The sequence below is a fragment of the Notothenia rossii genome, assembly GCF_949606895.1.
Source record: "Notothenia rossii genome assembly, chromosome: 1".
In the NCBI taxonomy this organism is placed as follows: domain Eukaryota; kingdom Metazoa; phylum Chordata; class Actinopteri; order Perciformes; family Nototheniidae; genus Notothenia; species Notothenia rossii.
The window spans coordinates 33368969-33390217 of record NC_136912.1 but is presented as its reverse complement, the minus strand read 5'-3'; the positions used below and the strand labels follow the sequence as shown (position 1 = coordinate 33390217).

The window sequence follows — 21249 nt, the reverse complement described above, 5'->3', positions numbered from 1 at the left end:
ATGAACATTGGCACATCTAATATAATTAATTCACCATCAATTTATTACACTGAATTAGTAATGCGAGTGTTAATAATGTACAGTTTAACCGACCACTTTGAAATTTGAACAGGGACAACAAACTTCAACCAGAGACAACTGAACCATGACTTTAAAGCTGAACAGGTCATCTTTAGGCTTCAAAACCTGGGCCAGGCAGCTGAAGGATAGGGGGACATAAAACAAGGCTCTAAATACCCAGGTTGAGGTGTTAAAGACTCACCTCCAGGATGAAGAGCAGCACATTGACTGCCAGGAGGAGAAGGTTACTCTACCAGGCTGGACACAGAGACCAAAGAGAAACAATCCAAAGTTAGAGTTCCTCAACAATGATTTTGAGAAAGAGCAGACCTGGAAGTAATGTGCACGAGCAAAAATACCCATGATCCAGAACAAAGAAAAAGGTCTCATGCTGAAAGAAGAGCTGGAGCTGATCCAGGAGCTGATGGATGTGTTGGATTATTACCCTTAGAATCACAAAAAGATGGATGAACTGGTCTCAAGGCAGAAAAAGAGGTCTATAACGTCCTCCAAAGAGATGCCCAGAAAGAAGAGCTGGAAGAACATGAGGAGTCCGAATGAATTGTGATTGGTTAATACTGGGTTTGACATGTTCTGGAGCCTTACGGACAGGCGCTGGAGTGCTTTCTCTGAAGTGATAATTGAATTTAAAGTCTGCATCTGTAATCACTATAATTAACCATTTTATTTAGTGTTAATTGTACCAAATGTCTGAACTGTATAGTTGCTCTCCATGAAAAAAGATAATTGCATGTCTTTTTTCCTTTTAGCCAGTCCCAAAATGGTAACATTTTAAAATGACTATTGAGCAGCTCTGAACCATTATTGTGTTAATTTGCTAGTAGTAAATGAGTGAGCAGAGGAAGTGGTTACAGATACACCTTATATCCTTTACTTTACGATTGCACACAATGAGCATAACACGTCGGCAAGGATTTGATTGAATTTTGAGGTTCTCACTTTAAGTTGAAAATACACTCACATTTATTTGATTCAAACATCCATCATTGACAAAAGCATTAAGAAAACCAACTCTCTCAGTCAAGTTCTTCTGAAAAAATGCGGAATCATATTTTATAGACCTTGCTTTTTTGTACAAGGGGATTTAAATGTCGAAAAAGTAAAGTAGATACCTTGAACTGTTCCCGCAAAGTCGGAAAGTATCACTGTAGAAAACAATGGCTTGGACTCAAGCCAAAAGTAGACAAAATATGTCAATAGCTTTATCCAAGTGTTCTGTTTTTATTGCAAAATGGGTGCATATGTGTTATTAATAGATAAGGACATGGAGCTTGGAGATACTGCAGTTAATCACTGGCAGACCAAATGTAAATCTTGTGCAACTGTAAAATCCTCCCTTACTCATTACAAACTCAACATGTAACCAACAGCTGGAAGAACGAACCTCTGAGAGATAAATGTGGTTATGTGGGAATGTCATACAAAACGATGCATTTTATCTCAACAATGAAATAATGTCTGAATACCACTAACATGTCCGGATTTTAATTAGACGACGCAACTGTGGCTGTTTTGTGTATAATGGCAAAAAATAAATATCATGGCAAACGTCCTGTGTTTATGTATGTGCATAACCATGTCTCCCATGAACATGAAAGTGTTTGTTTAAATGCAGAAGTTGAGTTTATTTAACTGCTGCCAGTAAAACTGTAACTTTATTTGAACAAATATTGATTTTATTTCAAAGACAAAAGAAAGGTATCACTTGTACAAACCTGTTTGCTCCCTTCAGCATGAGGTGTGCATTTCTTAATCATATAACAATACAAATGGGGATAAATGAAATTCAGGAAATGAAGCAGAACATTTATAGTGCTGTAATCTAACGATAATATTCTTGTGGTCAAAGCAATCTAAATGTCTGCATGTTTCTTGCATTGGTTTGTAATGGTAAACGTAATCCAAAAGTGACAAGAGAAAAAGAGAGCTTAAATTAATAGCCATAATAGTGGTCGATAGAATCTTCTTGTGAATGAATAGATTAAATGCTATTTCGGGGACAGCTAATCAAGTAGCATTTCATCCAATATTCACCAGGCCAACCAATTAACGTGTGGAACATTAATCAGAAAGAACATTTATGAACACATGGTTTTCTAATCAGTAGGAAAAAAACAGCCTCGTCCCCTTACTTGTCAAAACTGCTGCCAAGCGCGCCAGGAATCGGAGCTCTAATTGTGAATGACACAAAGGTGGCAGCGAATGCGATTGGCTCTGACAGTGAGCAGTTTGATGGATCTGACTGGGGAGTGGGCATGACAGTCATCCGTCAGCTCAGCGGGGGAAAGAAGCAGTGTTGAAGAGTTTGTGTCCCTTCAACTGGATGTAGAAAGTTTCCAGTTCGGCTTCCCACGTCGTTGACTTTTGACCTCAAATGTCAACGACACGGGACTCGAACACCTTTCTGAACATTATGTCAACGACACTTGACTCGAACACTTTTCTGAACATTACCCTCCAATCCACCCTGTCCTCCGTCCATTCACTCATTCGTGCTGTATCTGTGATACCAAAACAAAAGTAATCTGGGACAAAATATATACCCCTTCAAATGTAAGTGACAACACACTTTAGCTGTATGAGAAAGTCATTTTCAGGAGTCCTGGCTGGCTTAATCAACACTACAAGGCTTAAACGCAGTAAATAATGAATCAGTCAAAAGTAAATTACCACTTTTTACTATGCAATAGAAACCATTTCTGTGTGATGATAGCGTGATGCTACACATTGCTAACAAGAACCAAATCACAGTCACTGCCTATTGTTGCTGTTTAATCATCTCTGGGCTCTACAACATGTTGTTACACATTCAGACAAACCTAGCAAAACATTACAGATTACAGAGATACATTTAAAAGCTGTGATCAATGAACTAGATATATTTTTTAAATGTTTTATGTTCTTGTCAAAAAATTTCAACTGTGTTAAAAGACCACACTTTGTAGAACGCATTAACCCCTTGATTTCTTTGAAGTTCATCCAAAGGCTTTATAAGGTATTCTAAAGGTCTTTATGATAATGATTGTTAAGGTAAAGCAGCCTTAAAATATATAAAAATTAGGTATTAGAAACTTTGTTTCTGTTACGCACTTTACCAGCCAGTGCCAAAACTGTAAACCCAACGTCATTGTTTCGATATTTTTTACAAAAGGCAAGAAGCAAAACTTGCACACCAATTTGCGCTTTAGGGCTCTGTCTTCTGATTGTTCAACTGAGAACTAAAAGTTCATCAATAGTTCAGGATTGTTCGACACAGGGCGACAGTGAAGCCTGTTAGTTTAGAAGTTATGAAACGAAGCCACAAAGCGGCTGGAGGAAGAGGCCCACAGTTCCCAGGACACATACGGTCACAAACACCCAAAGGAAGATCCTATCGATCACCATGGCGACGTACTTCCAGTCATCCTCCACCTGTGAGCAGTTGAGGGGACAAAACAGTGGATGAGAGAAGACAGAGAAAAGTGTTGGCAGTGACAAATGAAAGATGAAATGTGAGGAGAGGGTTTTTTAAAAGGCAGGACAGTAGAGGTGCGAGGAAACACTTGAGGAGGTTGGTGGAAGGCGATGGGATGAGGATAACAAGAAACAGTTGATAGAAGGGAAAAGAAGAAAAGACAAATCAGAGTTAAAGATCTCTTGTGAAGGAACAGAAATCTGATACATTATTTACACAGCAGGGCATTTCTGTGATAATCACATTCAAACCACAGTGTCAGAAGAAACGACAGGCGTTTTCACAAAGCTGATCGAGCCACAAGTTTTGCATATCAAAGGGCTGCTTCCCCCCATTGGGAGATTTCACCCATTGTATTTATAATAGAGGGAAAGAGAGGAGGCAGAGCTCTCAAATCTAAAATGATTTGGTTCCAACTTAGACTACTGTGAACTTACGGAGCAGGTTAGTATCCGCAGCAATGCACAGAATTACATTACAGCTCTCTTTTGCATAAACACATTATGCATCAACACACTTTCTGAGTTTGCTTTGCAGCTGTAGGTTTATATAAAGTATAGGAACACTTGAATATAACAACTCACAACAACTGTATGCCCTATGGTAATGGTAAAGCTCATAATTGTCAAGTTGTATTTACAATGAGACTGGATAATAAGCACATTTTTTACTTTAAATTCGATACACTTCAAGAACAGGGCTTCGTCAGTTGGTAGAGCTGGAGGCCCATGTACACTTGGTCTTCATGTTGGGGACCGGAGTTCAAATTTGACCTTGGTCCATGTGCCCCTATTATCCCACAGTTATTTAACCATACCCTCCTTTTGTATACGTTACCTAGAGACACAGAATAGGCATAGATACGTTTATGACTAGATCCTAGAAAAGTGAATTTGGATCTGATGTTATGTCCCAACTAACTCAGTAATATCTAAATTTCCATTAGTATCGGCTGCCAATACAGTGTAGAAGCATGTGCATATAGTGGTATAATTGCTTCATGTAAACCATATGGCAAATCATTTGTAAAGATAGATAACAGTAGAGGTCCAAGACATCTACCTTGCTGCACGCCACAGTTTAGACCTTTACAGTTACACATGCTCCCATAGTAATACACCATTTGTAGCCAGCATCATGAAAGACAACCCCTCATAAATGAAATGGTGCTGTATTTGAATACTAAGCATTTAGGTTTCACAAATGAAAATCAAGATCTATAATAGTGAAGGCATGTTAAAATCTAGTCACATGTCACCCTAGTGTTAGCTTTCTCCATATACCAGTTGGCCGTCATTTGTTTTAGGGCTGAATAAGTGGAGTAGCATCTATCAGTGTATTTTTATTCAGTATTTAAACTATGACAGTAGATTTATTTTGTATGTGGGAATGGTCTATTCTCTTGTTCATAGATAAGACAGGTTGTAAAGAAGCCAATAGTTTAACCAGACTGTCGTAACTTTAAAACTGATTTCAATAATAATCTATAGGAAAATGTCTAAAATGAGATGTATGTTTTGTCTAAAGACATGTTTGGCTATCGTGAGGCTTCGTCTAATATCTGCCTGATAGACCCATATTACAGCAGATATTATGACATGAAAGGTGTGAATAATCAAATTAGGGATAGCTAAAATCCATTTAGTGGTTTCAGTATCAGAGTCATGTTATTGTGCCTGCTGGCTCTCTGTCACACTGCCAATTATTTGACTGCGACACACTCAATGCTATCATTAACACCTCTGTCAACATGTCTTCTGCCTGATATGCATGCTGGATCACTGGGATTTATTGAATGAGAGCAATTATTTGGGTTATTAATTACACCTGGTCTTTCCTTTTACAACCAGTCAACATGTCTGCCATGAAAAAGGCAATTTATCTGTTTTTGTTGAATTATTATTACTGCATTGCCTGATGCAATATTAGTTATTATCGTCATGGTCCAAACCCCAAAAAATAAGAGCTATGTTGCATCAAACCAGGATTCCCCTTTAAAGGTGACCTATCATGCAAAATGCACTTTTGTACGTCTTTTATACATGAATGTGTCCCCGGTGTTCCAGGGAACTCACCAAGTGTCAGAAAACACAACCCTCTCTATTTTCCTCCATACCCAAATCTCTTAAAAAGGGGCTGCAACGGATCTGATCCAGACTGATCCAGATTTGAACACTTCTCTGACGTCACAGAAGTGGCGCTACGGCTATTGGGCCAACTCCACCAATCAGGAGGAGACAGCCACGGACATTGCCGTTCGAAAGCGCTGGAGACGCTGTAGTACATATGCCAGGCCTGTAGATGGTGCTGTTCTCACAGAATCAGCCCATGCAAAGACAGTGTTAAATTGAGCGAAATGAGGAATGGCTAAAATGCATGATCTGTTTGGTATTTTGAAAAAAAAAAGTATAAATATGCCTTATATAGGTATGGTCTTACATTATTCAAATATAGCATGATAGGTCCACTTTAAGGTTTCGCAGGCTCGTGGTTGGGTCTTTGATCTTTAGTGCCATCATAAATAATGAAACCAATTACAACAAATAGTAAGTGGACGTATAGACAGTATCATCTCCTTTTCAATGCTGATATTTACAGTTTAATGGATTCATTATCCACATTATTAACATGGTTTATTTGATTTTCTTTTATCCAGGAACACATTGTACCATTAATTAGGGGTGCACCGAATGGGAAATTCTTGGCCGAAACCGATACCGAAAATAGGAAACAGTTGGCCGAAAACCGAAAGCCGAAAGGCCGAAAATGATTAATAGAAATATATATATATAATGTATACATTTTTTACCAATGTTGTTCAGCTACCTGATTATGGAAAAAGACATGATTATGGCAAAACTTAACTTAAATAATAATCACTATTATGGGTCCATAAAACATTTATTCAGCACTTTTGAATGCATACAGTACACTAATTCCAAGTCAAGTGCATTTTCTTTTCTCTGTAGGATAACTACAACAAAGTGCATTCAGAAGAAAGCCAAGGTGCTTTAAAACTGCATAAACATCTAGGCCAGTAGGCCTACAACAAAATAGTGTAAATAAAGACTAACAGCCAGGCCTTCAACAACAACAAATGCACCTATAAGTGCATGCATACAAATGTGCAAACTGGATAAATCCACATGAATGTAACTATTTACAAATGAAATTAAAATTCAATTTCATAAGCAAAGTAGTAAACATTGTATAAAGATACATAAAGTGAAAACTGGATACAAAATCCACAATCAATTACAAATTAAATTACAATTTCAAGAATCTGCAAATAAGGTGGTCTGTCCTCATGAGCAATGTAAACAACATTGTATCATTTAGATACCGAAAGTACAATATATTGAACACTGTGCTGCTGTCATTTCCCCCTAATGATAACCTGAGATGGTGAATTATAACTCACAATGAAAATTGTTCAGGAAAGTGGGTATAGAGTAGACATGTAGAACTAGATAAGCTTATGATAAGCCAGCCTTGTCTACTTATTAAGGAAAAGTGGGAGGTTCTTTTTAATGAACAGTAGCTTCTCTGCTTTATCAGCCATAAGTCTGTTCCTCTTCTCATCAAGCACATGAGAGGCAGCGCTGAACAGTCTCTCGCTGTCAATGCTTGTGATTTGATCTTACTCCGCATATTTGTCCGGGTGTTTTGATTTCAGGTGGTGAAGTAATCCCGAAGTGGTGAAAGTCTTTGCAGTTACACCCCCTCGAGAAATGTCAGCTGAACACGTTTTACAAATCGCAATCTGCGCCTCTTTCTCTGATATTTTTAAATATCTCCAAGCGCCAGACATGTTGGCTGTGAGCCAGCCGCGAGCATGGTCGCGCGCCGTGCTTGTCGCCGCCTTTTGATTACGTCATCACAACAACACGTTAGCTTACCAACGTTACCCTGTTCCCTGACATTCGGTGATATTTTTTCGGTGCCGAAACGGCCTTTTTAACCATTTTCGGCGGCCGAATATTCGGTGCATCCCTACCATTAATGTTAGAGAGCATTCTCAACATTGAACCTGGCCTGAAATGTTTGCTGGGGGCAATGCCGTTTAATAAGATTAATCAGAGGGGCGTCCTCTTGCATTTTATTTGTCTTGTACACTAATCTGTGCAAAAAGCCAACAGGAGAGGTGTCATATCCTTAAGTTAGAAGACAATTCTGTCATTGTATTTTATACCAGCAGTGATGACCCTGATCGTGGCTCTGCAGTTAAGGAGTTCACAGAGTCTTGTTGAGTTGTTTTTAATATTCATGACCAGCTGACCTTCGTGATTCGAGAAAAGCCCAGCAGTGCATGCTTTTGACTTTCATGAACGTTTTTTTCCTGTTTCATTCCCTTTTGTCAGCGTGTATGAGTTACTAATACCTCAAAAACGAAGGTTGCCTGCAGGGTATTGTTAAAGCATGACTCTGAATGTCTTCCACAACTTTCGCTCCCCTGGTAAAACAACTATATTTTGTTATATCGATATATATTACATATCTCGTATTATCCTTTCTAAAATCTACTTGTTTATTAAGAAGATTAACTTGAAAAATTAGTGCATATTTTCTCTCTTTTTTTATTATATTAAATAATGTTGTTCCCTTTTCTACTTGTGTTATTTTAATGTATTGCCAATCGTCATTGTGCTTTGGCAACACAGGTCAAATTGTCACATCCTGGTCCTGCTGATCGCCTCACTCCCTCACCTGGTGTGTTTTCCTTCCCTGTTAATCACCTGCCTGGCTTCAATGAGCCCCAGCTGTCCCTAATCATTACTGTGTATTTAGTCTGTGCTGTTGCCTTGGTCAGTTCCTCTTGTCTGTCTTGCATGAAGTGCTCCAAGAGACTCTTCTAAAAGTAAGCTACAATCCGAGCTGTTACATGTTTTTACCAACTTAGTAGGTTGTTTTTTTATTGCTTCCAGTCTTTTTATTTTGGATCTTTGCCTGTATTATTTTTGCCTTATTTGATTAAACGCTTGACTAAACCTTTTTGCCTGGTTGTGCTCTTGAGTCCTATTTTTTGCTTGTGCTAGTACTTGTGTCTGATACAAATGTCATGTTGCTCAAGCATTTTAAATCAAACCAATGGCATTGATAGGACACAGCCACTGTATTGTAATCGAATATTGCGATGAGATAAATGTCATCAACAATTGGAATTGCATTGTGCCCAAACAGACAACGGTATTTTCCGTGCTATGCCCTGTTTTTTAGGGAGCTTTTCTTGTCCAATGGTCTCCTGAGAACCACCATCTTTGACAAGATGCCCTCAGTCGTTTTGTGAAGAGCTGAGCGCTATCTGACTTGGTAAATATTTAAATTGGCATTATTAGTCGGCCTATTTTGATTTTTACTCAAATCTGAAGTCACCAAACTTGAGTAAAATGCGCAATTGTTCAAAATGATTCAGTTTGTTTTTTTTGGTTTGAATTAGTTCGCTCTTTGCTGCGTCCTTCCTTCTATTCTACCGATCTGCAAGCCTGCTCTGAATCAGCCTCATAAGTCCTTATTTCAGTCATGAACCCAATAACCCAATGAATTGTAGAACAGGAAACTGGAAGTGCAAAAACGCTGACTAATTCCCAGGTTTAGGGACTCATTCCAGCAGCACTCTGTACAGTGATAGAAAATAAGGACTCACTTCTTTGGCCTTGTTGCGACTCCTCATGTTCTCAGCGATGTACTTGACGCTCTCGATGGCCTGTTTGACCTCAGGCGATAGCACAGAAAAAGCCACCACCGTGCTGATGCTTGTTGGACTCAGCTGACGTGTTATCTTCCCCAAGTCTGGTGTATCTGGGGTCTCCTTCCCATGCTGGCAGGGGCAAGTGCATTTCTTCCCAGTGCAGCCGTCCACGGACGAGAACTTACTGTCCCCGAACTCCAAGCAGTTGAGGGAGCCTCCTCCGACCTGCTAGGGATCACAACCAGAGTTTGCATTAAGAGTTGGACATCTGCTTCGGTATGGGATTAGTTCTGTATCATAAAGATAAAGCAACACTTTCTCAGAATAAAGCAAAACTATGAGTTTAAAGAAAAAAAAACTCAGTCAAGCAAAATAAAATACATTTGAAAAATAAAACTATAAGTTGCAAACAAATCATTTGTGTAATCATGTAAACTATAAGTATTTTTTCTTTGTTTTAACATAGGTTTTTGTTTGCAGTTCTTGTTTCTTCTTTCTCAATGATCATACTTTTGCTCTCGCTGCAGCTTGCTCGTTTGCGCTCCCTCGTTTTTTGTTTGAGATTGACACAAACATCCCAGGTAGGCGGGACTTTCAGGGGTGTGTCCCCATTGGCTACTCAGTTTTTGAGTGACAGCCCACTACACCACAGATCATACAGTGCAACTCATGCAGCAAACTCCGGAGTCCACTCGGCCACATTAGTGTCGGTGTCTCCTGGGGAGTTTCATGAACATATCGGACTTCTCTTATGGATTGCTGTGCATTATACTTGTGTTGTGTAGTTCATACTTTATTCCAACTTTAAATATTTTAATACCTGAACACACTGCTGCTGTTAAATAATTTCCCAATTTGGGATTGATAAAGTGTCTGTCTATTTATTTTATAGATTAAAAAAACACATCTATGTATTTTCAAGCTAAAGGTGATATACAATATAAACTGTATACTATTATTTTTCAAAGACATGTTACGTTTCAAAAGCATATATTGCTATGTTTAGGACAAACAATTAAAGACTGCTTTAATTTAACAAATTCTGCAATATAAAAGTGGCAGATTTGCTTTATTAAACAGACCAGACCTAGGCTGCATACCAACACAATTAGGAACATGCTCACATCTTACTATGTTGGTCTGAAGAGCTGAAGCATTCATACACAATGGATAAAACCGGTGTTGTTTCATTCTATATCCTGTGAGAAAATGATATACATTTAGCATTAAAAATTCGACATACTATTCCTAGCCTGAGGAAGATATGAATAATCAACAGATTTGAATGGAATCTCTAACATTTTCATGTAGAATAAAGACAAAAGAGTGATTATACAAATTACATTTATTGAAATTTGAACCAGAAGATGAAGTCTCAAAGAATGTTTTAAATAAAAGGACATAAAACAAAAAGGTGGATAATAATAAAATATATTAAATGTATATGTAAAGACATTTGGTCAAATGAAATGACACTGAGCAAGTGATAACAGTAACGCCAGTGTGGATGAAGATGGTGCAGTTCTTTCTTCATGCCCCCCTGCGTGCTGTCCCCTCAGAGGAAGTGGGAAAAAGGGATAAGACTCTGGACACCACGCTGTCTCAATGATCCACACTGTTAATATGAGAGGAAAATAAATGTTTTAGGAAATGAAAAATATGAAGTTAACAAATAAAACACAGCTCAGGGGCAGTCATGGACGGTAGGTTTTCCTACAAAGTTAACTCAGCCTCCATTGATTTTCATATCAAATTAGCGTGTTAATAAAATAAGCTATCATGGCTTATACTTGCATATTCAAACAGAATCATGAAAGCCTGTTGGTAGAGTCAGGCACGCTGCACACACGAGTCAGTTTGAGTGTTTGCGCCGGTGTCTGAACGCTCACTCACTGCTAGCTTTGTAGCTAACTGTTAGGCTACTTAGCTTGCATTGTTATGGATCTAAAGGTAGCAAAAGCTAACTTTCATAGCACAGCATTACTTCTCACTTACCACAATAAAGAAACAGACCGTATAGTACAGGACAAATGATAAATACTTACATATATTTTCACTTTTAGTATTATAATAATTGAAATGCTGGTTCTTCTGCGGGTGTTCGATCCACGCTCAGGCAGCCACCGCACCGCAGCTGCCTGCACTGTACAATCGCTGGGCTGTCATTCAAAAATGGGGACGCACCCCTGAAAGTCCCGCCCACCTGGGAGGTTTGTGTCAGAATCTCAAACAAAAAATGAGGGAGCGCAAAAGAGAAAGCTGCAGCGAGAGCAAAAGTCTGATCATTGAGAAAGAAGAAACAAGAACTGCAAACAAAAACCTATGTTAAAACAAAGAAAAAATACTTATAGTTTACATGATTAAACAAATGATTTGTTTGCGACTTATAGTTTTATTTTTGAAATTTATTTTATTTTGCTTGACTCAGTTTTTTTTGCTTTTGAACTCATAGTTTTGCTTTATTCTGAGAAATTGTTGCTTTATCTTTATGATACAAAACTAATCCCATACTTCGGCACACAGCCAACGTTCAAAGGACAATTTCATATAAAACATACATGGGATAAATCTGTGCAGTAGGTGTATGAAGGAGAGACTTGTTTCTTTCAGAGTGCTTCCTCAGAGTTCAGCAATGATCATAAAGTCTTTATTAGATCAGACTGTGTCCAAATCCTTTACCAGAACAAACGTTTTTTAGTGGACCTGCCAGTACTTACAGGATATGAGTTGCCCAAAGGGATTTAGAAGAGCATTTGAAGATGGAAGAATATTGTATGGTCTGACAAGCAAGCTATCAAATGTCAGAGGCACTCAGTTCGTTGCTTAAGGTAATCTGATTCCCAAATGGGCTAAAATATTTTGTCAAGAGATATGTTTTGATTATGACTTTAGGAAAATGTTCAGTTACCTACCCTTGCAACTTTTCCCGCTGTAGTGTAAGTGCTTGAAATCAAGCAAAATCCATAACCACCATGATGGTTCCCTGTCCAACAGCTGAAAAGCACTTGACATCGTTGTTAATGCATTTAGTCTTCCAGTGCTGAAGCTGCAGGATTTAGTCAAAGCCCACCTAGCTCTTCCTCATCTATGATGTAGTTAGCTGACTTTAAATATGTTAAAAAATAAATGATTATAGATTATTCATGGACAAGTATATTAGGCCCACACACCCACCTCACCCCCTGATAGTTACTGTGTGAATGTGGGAAAGGAGCCAGGGTTAAAACAGCTTTATATAGCTCTATTTGTTATTCTTTATAAAACTAGTAATGTGAATGCCCTCTGAGAGACAATGCCTGAAGTGTAAAATGTTCAATAACAAATGTTCGGTGTGAGTTCCACTTCTTCTGGCCTCTATTTGGCCTTCCTGCAGTGCTGTAGCTCTGCGTCATTTCTAAAATGACAGTATGTTTATCAATGCCATCTTTTTGGATTATTAAGACGCGATGACGAAAAGAAGAAAGCGTTATCTACAACACCAACGACATCATTACGCATTATCGTTAATGAAAAAGGACTAGACTAAGACGATTTTATATTTTTTGTCAGTTTCCACCTTTCCTCCTCCTCTCTGTCCCTATTTCTCTCTTAAACACACTAATACACACACTCACCATGCACAACTGTTTGTTCACAGTCCTCAGTCTTGTGCAACTACAACCCATAAAGACTGCCGTTGGTTTAGGTACGGGTGGTTGAACTACTCAAATATTTTCATGTTGGGCGGTTCAGCTCTCATAAGGGACCGGGTTGGTGCGACTGACCCGTGCATTGAGCAATGTCAGGACTACTTGGTGTAGCAAAGCTGATTTAATACTCTTTCAACCTTTGTTTTTTATAAGATAATACTTATACAAAATGTAATTCGAAAATTGTTCTCTAAAAGTCCAAAACTATTGCCTCTGTCTAGACTACATTACTAGAATGTTAAATAATCTATAAAGAATTGTTGTCACTTGTCATCATCGAAAATAAGATCTGACAAGGTGATTCTCTTTGTCGCCCAGCATAAAGCACTTCACGGCAAACAAAGTCAAGTATAAAGAGATGCAGAAGAAATAAAGAGTGTGTCAGTTGTTGGCAGAACAGCTTGGAATCGGGAATGGAAGGTACTGATGGCCAAACAAAGAAAGTATGAGGATCGGAGAGTAATGATTGTGCTGTAGGTAGCTAAGCATTAGCTTCATGATATTGTCTTTTCTTTGTTTGCCCCGTTAGGAATTAGCGTGATCTTTGGCACCGATGGAACAAAATCAAATTTGTCTCACAAATGTTAAAATAAAATAATAATAAAACACATTGGTCTCTCGCATTTGATTCTGAGGTACAATTTATTTGGACGACAGAAACCAATAAAGTATGAACATGGTGTTGCATAGAGTTCAAGTGAATCAAACATTTAGGAAGGGGACGCCTTACCTGCAGCAAGCTATTCTTCCTCTTCTTCCCTCCTTTCCCTCCTCCGCCTCCTCCTCCCCCTCCAGCTCCTCCTGCCTCCCCACTGATGTCCAACCCCCCAGTCTTGCTGTCCTCGTCAATCGGTCTCCGCATCAGCATGATCCTCGGTAGCACTCTGAGAAACACCGAGCGCACCCAATCCGGCATAGTGTGGGTCATTGGCGTGCGGTAGTGAACGTTCAGCACGAACACGGTGATGACGATGCTGAGCGTGACAAAAATCATTGTAAAGAGCAGGTACTCTCCAATGAGCGGGATGACCAGCGACGTGGAGGGGATGGTCTCAGTGATAACGAGCAGGAACACAGTGAGGGAGAGCAGGACGGAGATACAGAGCGTGACCTTCTCACCACAGTCGGACGGGAGATAGAAAACCAGCACTGTGAGGAAAGAGATGAGGAGGCAGGGGATGATGAGGTTGATGGTGTAGAAGAGTGGCAAGCGCCTGATGTAGAAGGAGTAGGTGATGTCTGGGTAGATCTCCTCACAGCAGTTGTACTTGATATCGTGCTTGTAGCCAGGAGCGTCAATGATTTCCCACTCGCCACTCTCCCAGAAGTCTTTCAGGTTCACCTAAGGGATGGATAGAGATCTTAAAATCAATTCATGAAATGATCCGAACAACCTTCAGAGTCAACTTACCATTTTGAAAAGGCCACCATCAACAATACAATACATATGGTATGGTTCATCCTTATGAATATGGATTTGTGAGAATATGCAAAAAAAACTGACTTTCACCTGGGTTTCATGTCCACATGCACCCACAGACTGTAAGATCACTGTAGTTTACAGATAATAAGGCCGTCTTGCGATGTTTACAGGTCTTACAGAAATGTTACAGCAATAGAAAGTGAAGAGGGAAATAAGACATAAATGCAAATTAAGCCACTTATTGTCCACAAGAAGCCCTCCAAGTAGGCACAAAATGGTTCAACATATTATGCAATGTTTAGGTTCATATTTGTGTTTTGAGCCTTTACTGTTACATGATCACATGATTAAATGTTCAAAAAGGTCTTTCTCATACTTCCTGTGCTGCAGCACCTCTTTTCACCCTCTGTCTGAAACCAGAGCCCAGCCTGCTCTGATTGGTTAGCTGGCCGGCTCTGTTTTGACTGGTCAACTGCTTAAAGATGTGTCGGAAATGTCACGCCCCCTAGCAAATCACATAACACGTTTTGGGGTGCTATCCAATAGAAGCATTAGTGTTACATAGTGATGTCATTATGTTACTGAAGCAAACAAAGGAGTCCAATTGAGGTGTTTCAGGCGTGTGGGAGAAAAACCCCCTCTGGAGGGTTCGTTGTGATTTTCTCCTTTGCAGATAATTTACATGAACAAAAACCTATATAACACACTACAGGGAAGAGATAATAGGGCCTCTTTAAACTACAGTGTAATTTTATTCAACTTTCATCTTATTTTCAACCTATTCTCACTCCCAGCTTTTATCAACTTTTTACGTTTTTCCCACTCAATTTTACCGTAGGGTTTTGCTTACGCTGCATCTTTAAATGGTAAAAACTGTAACACGAAAAAGTTGCCTTTTTTGTTTTAAGAATCTCACAGCGTATTTTTATATATGTCCAGTATTTGCATGATAAAGAAAAGTAAAGGAAAGGATTAGATGAATCATGAAACATGATAGAAAACCTTGCAATGCACTTACGTGTTTAAACTTAAAGGAACTGATTCTGTAAGACAATTTTTAGTCTTCACATCACTACTCCCAACATTTTAAACATGGGATTTGTGTAGTGGTCCTACCTGTTAAACTAGTATGCTAGAAACGGTTACCCAGTACATAACAAAATGATGACAAAAGGTCTGACAAAGTTGTTGTTTGAATTGGGTATGAGAACATGTTGACTGAAAACATCTAACTGTTTTCACAGGCTTTCAAAGGTAGTGCTCTCAATATAACAAATTAATTTACCTTTTTCGTCCAAATCGTTAGTGCACCTTGAATGAAACCTAATATATGATCCCTAAGGTTGATGCATGCAGTATCAAACAGAATAATGTAAGAGTGCTTTTCTTTGAGGTAGGACAGAATGAAGCAAAACATGAAATATAAAAATGGTTGATCGTGACGCCAGTCTGGGAACACAATCACAAAAACTGACCTTAGACCCGATTAGTACCAGGTCAATCTTGGCTTTGTCATAAGTCCAGGAGCCGAACTTCATGGAGCAGTTCTGATAGTCGAAGGGGAAGTAGGTGATGTCCATGGGACAGGAAGACTTAAAAATGGCTGGAGGGACCCAGGTGATGGTACCATCAAACTTCAGCAGAGCCTTGGTCTTATCCTCAACCAGGAAATCACCTACAGCGCTGCATGACGTGTGTGTTTGTTTGTGTGTAATCAAGCGGAAGGAGTCCAATGGAAGGATATGAGGCGATATGATACGAGCGTATGTGCATACAAAGAAGGAGGCAGAGACGCCAGACAAAGGCGAGGAGAAAATGAAGGCGGGGAACAAAAGAGCGGGGGAGAAAATATAAAGAGGAGGTAATGGAGGCAAGAAAGAAGAGATTAGGATTAAAAGACAGAGGACAATGAAGCCACATTATGCATCATTGAGAAATACAAAATTGCCTTTGATTAACATTATGAGTTGATATTGAGGATAGAATAAATGAGCCTGAAAGACTGGAGCACATCATAAACTGACCCTGAACCACAGACAATCGTGTTGTGATTACAGAACAGTCAGTTGCACCTACAGCAGCTAGAGGTATAAAAGACATTAGAAGTGGTTGAATGAAATATATAACATTTACTCTACTGTACAATTTTGATTCCTTTTTACTTTACCTCAATGTTTTCATTTGACCCTACTTTATGATTCCACTCCACTAAATTTTAGAGTCAGTATTGTACATTTTTACTCCACTTTTTTTTTTACTTTATCTGACAGCGTGAGTACCTATACCGATTTAGATTTTAGAAAATACAAAAAACACATTATCAATCAAATCTATTACATAATATATAAATATAGGTTAAGATATCCAGTAGAAGTATACAGTACACTGACAATGAGCTTCTCCTTTAGCAAGACATAAATACACCAACTGTCACGATCTGTCTGTGTTTTGTTTTGTCTTGTCTTTTTCTGTCTTTGGTTTTTACTTTGAAAAGTGTTCACCCCTGTCTTGCCTGTTGCCTTCTGTCTGTGTTCCCTCCTGTCTGATTACCCGATTGTGTTCACCTGGTGCCCCTGTGTTTTCTCCTCCCTCCTCACCTATCTCTTGTTTCTTTGATTAGTCTTGTGTGTGTTTAAGTTCTGTTTTTTCTGTCTTTCATTGTTAGTTCCTTGTTTGTCTGTGACTGTGTTCACGGGGTAGGGTTCTGTTTGTCACTGTGTAAACCTTGAAATAAAGGTATTTTCTGTGTAATCTGCATTTGGGTCCTGCCTGCTTCACTCAACCCTCACACCAACAACATGATCTAGTAGTTACATGTACTGTATGATTCTGAAATGGAATATTACACATAATGAGTACTTTTACATAAGGTATTGAATGCAGGACTTTTGCTTGTGATAGTATTTCTTCAATTTGGTATTGCTTGTTTTACTTAAGTAAAATAAGTTGACTACTTCTTCCATCTCTGGACATTTGGGCTCCAAAGAATTGGGCACTTATGTAATATTTCGGTGACGTTATCAACTCAAGTTTTCCTACCAAAAAGACACATTTGGGGTTGTTTTCTGTCAGGGCTCGTTTGAACGTTACAAAATGTTTCACATGAGCATATTCTGATCTGTCATGTATTTGTTGACACTGTCAACTCCATATAATGTAATGGCCCCTGCCCTGAAGTGGTGGCATCCAATCACACGGGTGAATTTGCATTTTAACACTGATGTCGGGTGTCGTATTGTCATACTGATATTCTGTACAAACTGTGAAGTCCACTGAGACAAATGTAACATTTGTGATATTGGGCTATATAAATAAACATTGATTGATTGATTGATTGATTGATTGATTGATGTCATATGCCAACGTACTAGTTTTCCTGGGATTTTCAAAATGGAGATGCCTGATTTGCAGTACAATAACATCCTGATGATTCTAATTTCGCTCCTAATTAGGCAACAGCAATTATTGGCTTTGGTAATAAGAAGACTCTTTTTAAAAAACCAACCTATTGATTTTCAGGTATTCAATCTCTAATAGTGATTGCAATAAGAGTGAACAAACTAATGATAATGATGCTGATAATGGTTTGACAGTCTCACTTGTTGTAGAGCACAATATCAGGTCTCCAGATCTTGTTGGATGGAACTCTAATGAACTCGATCCCGTCAAACTCCCTAGGCATCCACCGCAGCTTGTAGTCATTCCAAATCTGAGAGAGAGAAGAAGAGAAACCTCATTTAGAGCACACTGCCGAGCCAACCATCTGTTTTGCATTTTTCATTGTACACTGCAGACGGTATTATTCACTGGAGACATTCCCCTTCGTGGGAATATTTTGGAATACATATTTATACCTCAAGCAGAACTTCCTTTGATGTTTTACAGTAGTGCCAAATAGGGATAATGTCGCAAGGAATCCAACGCCCATCAATAGAGTTTCAAGGAGTATTTGAGGGCTTTCATTGCTTGTTCAAAGTCGTAACAAGCAAACATGTATTTCTTTAATGCAATGCCTCAATATAAAAAGAATCACAAAGCTTCAGTAAGCAAATAACAACACATCTACAAAACAGCTGAACAAAGAGCAGCTCAGAGAGGAGAGGAGAGGAGTTAATGCTCACTGACAGAAGAACACTTGCTATGCTGTCAACATACCTGCAGGTAAAATTTCATGAGCCGCGGATCCATTAGTCTTGGCTATTTGCATGCCATTCAAGATGAATTCATTCATTAGCAAATGCAGATTAATATCCGGTTATGACCTGGGAGCTGTTTAATTAACCACTTCATGCTACACTGGATTTTTATCGTGAGCTATATGATTGGCTAGAGATGGGATTCCTTATTGGTCGATCTTTTTTTACATGGTTATTTGATCAATGATAAATGCATACAGCGAGTCACAAAAAACCCACATATTCCCTATGTATCTTAGTCAACAATAATAACAATACAAATATAATGAGAAAAACATCACTCGTCACCGGCTTGATCTTCAATATCAGGATACATGTATTTATTATCCTTGCAAGAATGGAACTAGTCATCACACACAGAGCTGCGCGGGACAAATAGTTCCCAGAGTAGAGTCCTTGACATGCTTATATACAAGAGATTGTTACAGTAAACAAGATGGAAGAATACTGGTTCAAAGCAGTATTTTGACATTAGTTAAGATTAGCTAAGGCCTGCGTAAGCAATAAACATGACAGTCATATGCCTATCTCTCTAGGGGCTGTGTCATCGTGCAATATTAGGAACATAGCTATCATAACTTCAACACAGTGTCTCATGAGTGTCATCCATGTTGTCATACATCTGGCTACGTACACAGCTACATAGGGCCTCTGTTATAATGTGCTACTCTGATATAGAAGGAACATTCAGTATTTTCCCAACACATGACTATAATTGTCAATAATTGAGAAAGTGACTAAGGAGTTTTCAAAAAAGATAAAAAATACCACTGATACAGAATAAGTTAGGGACTCTACAAAGGTTATTAGGGGATAAGGCAATAACAAACATGATAGTCAAACCTGCTCTCCAGACATGGAATAAAGGAGGAATATGAGCAAAAATGTAAAGAAATTGAAATAATACATCTTATAGCGAAGAGGCAGGTAAAATATTCCCATATTCGGCATTATTTTGCATTGTTTAAATGTAGTTGTCTGATCGATATCATAAAAGTAGTCAGTAGAGCTTGTTTTGAGTATACAGTCAACACATTTAGAAACACTGCATGCTGCTACAGAAGGAATCCCCTGCAGTGTTACTGTGGTACAGACGCGATAAATTCATCAAGGGGGGGCTTTTTGAAATGGCTAACACTGTAAACCCCCCCCCCCTGGCTGCGATTCAAAGTCTGTATCAGTGACGGTGGTTTTGAAACAGCTTATTCATTAGTGATGCCTTGTTATAAATAAACAGCTCAGCCATTACAAACAACAAATAAGATCAGCCCATACAGGCCTTTCAATGCGTTTTAATTGGAGTGCGCAGAGATCACAGTGTTATCAACCGTTAAATCTCATCAGCATCCAGCAGCTGTTTGGCGGCAACGAGTCAATGTTAAAAAAGGTCAATATTTATTATGAAAGCGGCTTTAATTATAAATATTTGTCAAAGAGAGATTTAGTCGAGCTAAATTGGTGGTTTGGGGGACAGAGGCAACATGTGCTATTTGGATTTATGGTTGGGGAGGCAGGGTTTGGGGGGGGTCAGGAGGTCAGGGTCCGTGGTTATTGATCCGTTAAGAGATAGAGCGTGACTAACCATGATGCTAGCATTGATCAATGGCCCATTGCATTCAAATGTCTTCCTTGGTTAGCCTTGGTTTCTTGTTTTGCCTCACCTGCTTTATTTTTTACTTCAGTGATATATGACACACACACACACACACACACACACACACACACACACACACACACACACACACACACACACACACACACACACACACACACACACACACACACACACACACACACACACACACACACACACACACACACACACACACACACACACACACACACACACACACACACACACACACACACACACACACACACACACACACACACACACACACACACACACACACTACAGAATGTATAGTTGAGTGTTAACACCTTTCTCACTCTTCACTGATCGCTATCTCTGTCCATTCCGAAATGGGGTTAGGTGTGTGTGTGTGCGTGTGCGTGTGTGTGTTGTACTTACATGCCTGAGCCATAGATTTGTTTCCATGATCTGGTTCACCTCATCCTGGAAAGACAAGAAGAAGAAGAAGATTTTTGATTTTTAAAACAAAATTTTATTTCCATTTGTTTTAACTATACACCGAAACAAAAAACAAAAAACATTACACAAATCAAATAAATAAACAGATGTTCACGTCTACCAAATAAATGTCATTTGAAAACGTTTTACCCATTTCAAAACATCATCTTTTACACACCTTAAAAACAAAAAAATTCACCTACCCTTTAAAACTTCAATATTAGAGTCATTTTCCCCCAGTGAGCACAGAACCTGCCCAACAGCCCACACATCCAGAAACCCCTGTAGATGATTGATCAGCGTATAGTATGCATGCTCCACCCTCAGACGCGCTGCCACCAGCCCCCTCAGACAGAGCACTGCATCCGTCCACCCTACTCCAGCAAGTTTGTTCTTCCTACTTTTCCAGATTGCTAATTTTGCATTAGCAAACAAGAAATTGATCAATAGTAGGATTTCCTTCTTTTTCAGGATGTATTTGGGGCCATGGACAAAAAGTGGTATGGAGAAAACCTCCCCGAACCCCTCCACCCACTCCTGTAACATTTTTTTAAGACCAGCCAACCGGGGACAGGACACCACTAAATGCTCCAATGTTTCTGCCATAAAACAGAACGGACAGCCC

At 39.0% G+C, this 21249-nt stretch overlaps 1 protein-coding gene across 5 annotated transcripts in view; it reads right to left on the bottom strand.

Annotated features, from left to right (window-relative positions):
* chrna6 (cholinergic receptor, nicotinic, alpha 6) overlaps window positions 1–21236 on the bottom strand; it is a 75545-nt gene extending 54309 nt beyond the window's left edge. For 3 of the 5 annotated variants that reach the window (XM_079646315.1, XM_079646318.1, XM_079646316.1), the window contains exons 1-6: window positions 20565–21236; window positions 17936–18045; window positions 15812–16019; window positions 13644–14255; window positions 9180–9452; window positions 263–318 (exon numbers count right to left, since the gene is read on the bottom strand). In XM_079646315.1, coding sequence (XP_079502441.1) covers window positions 263–318; window positions 9180–9452; window positions 13644–14255; window positions 15812–16019; window positions 17936–18045; window positions 20565–20591 — 1286 coding nt within the window. In that variant the 5' untranslated portion in view covers window positions 20592–21236. Of the gene's footprint in view, window positions 1–262; window positions 319–849; window positions 3493–9179; window positions 9453–13643; window positions 14256–15811; window positions 16020–17935; window positions 18046–20564 lie in introns of those variants that run through there. The other 2 variants (XM_079646317.1, XR_013801969.1) reach the window with 2 other exon arrangements.
* Between the last annotated feature and the right edge of the window lie 13 nt (window positions 21237–21249).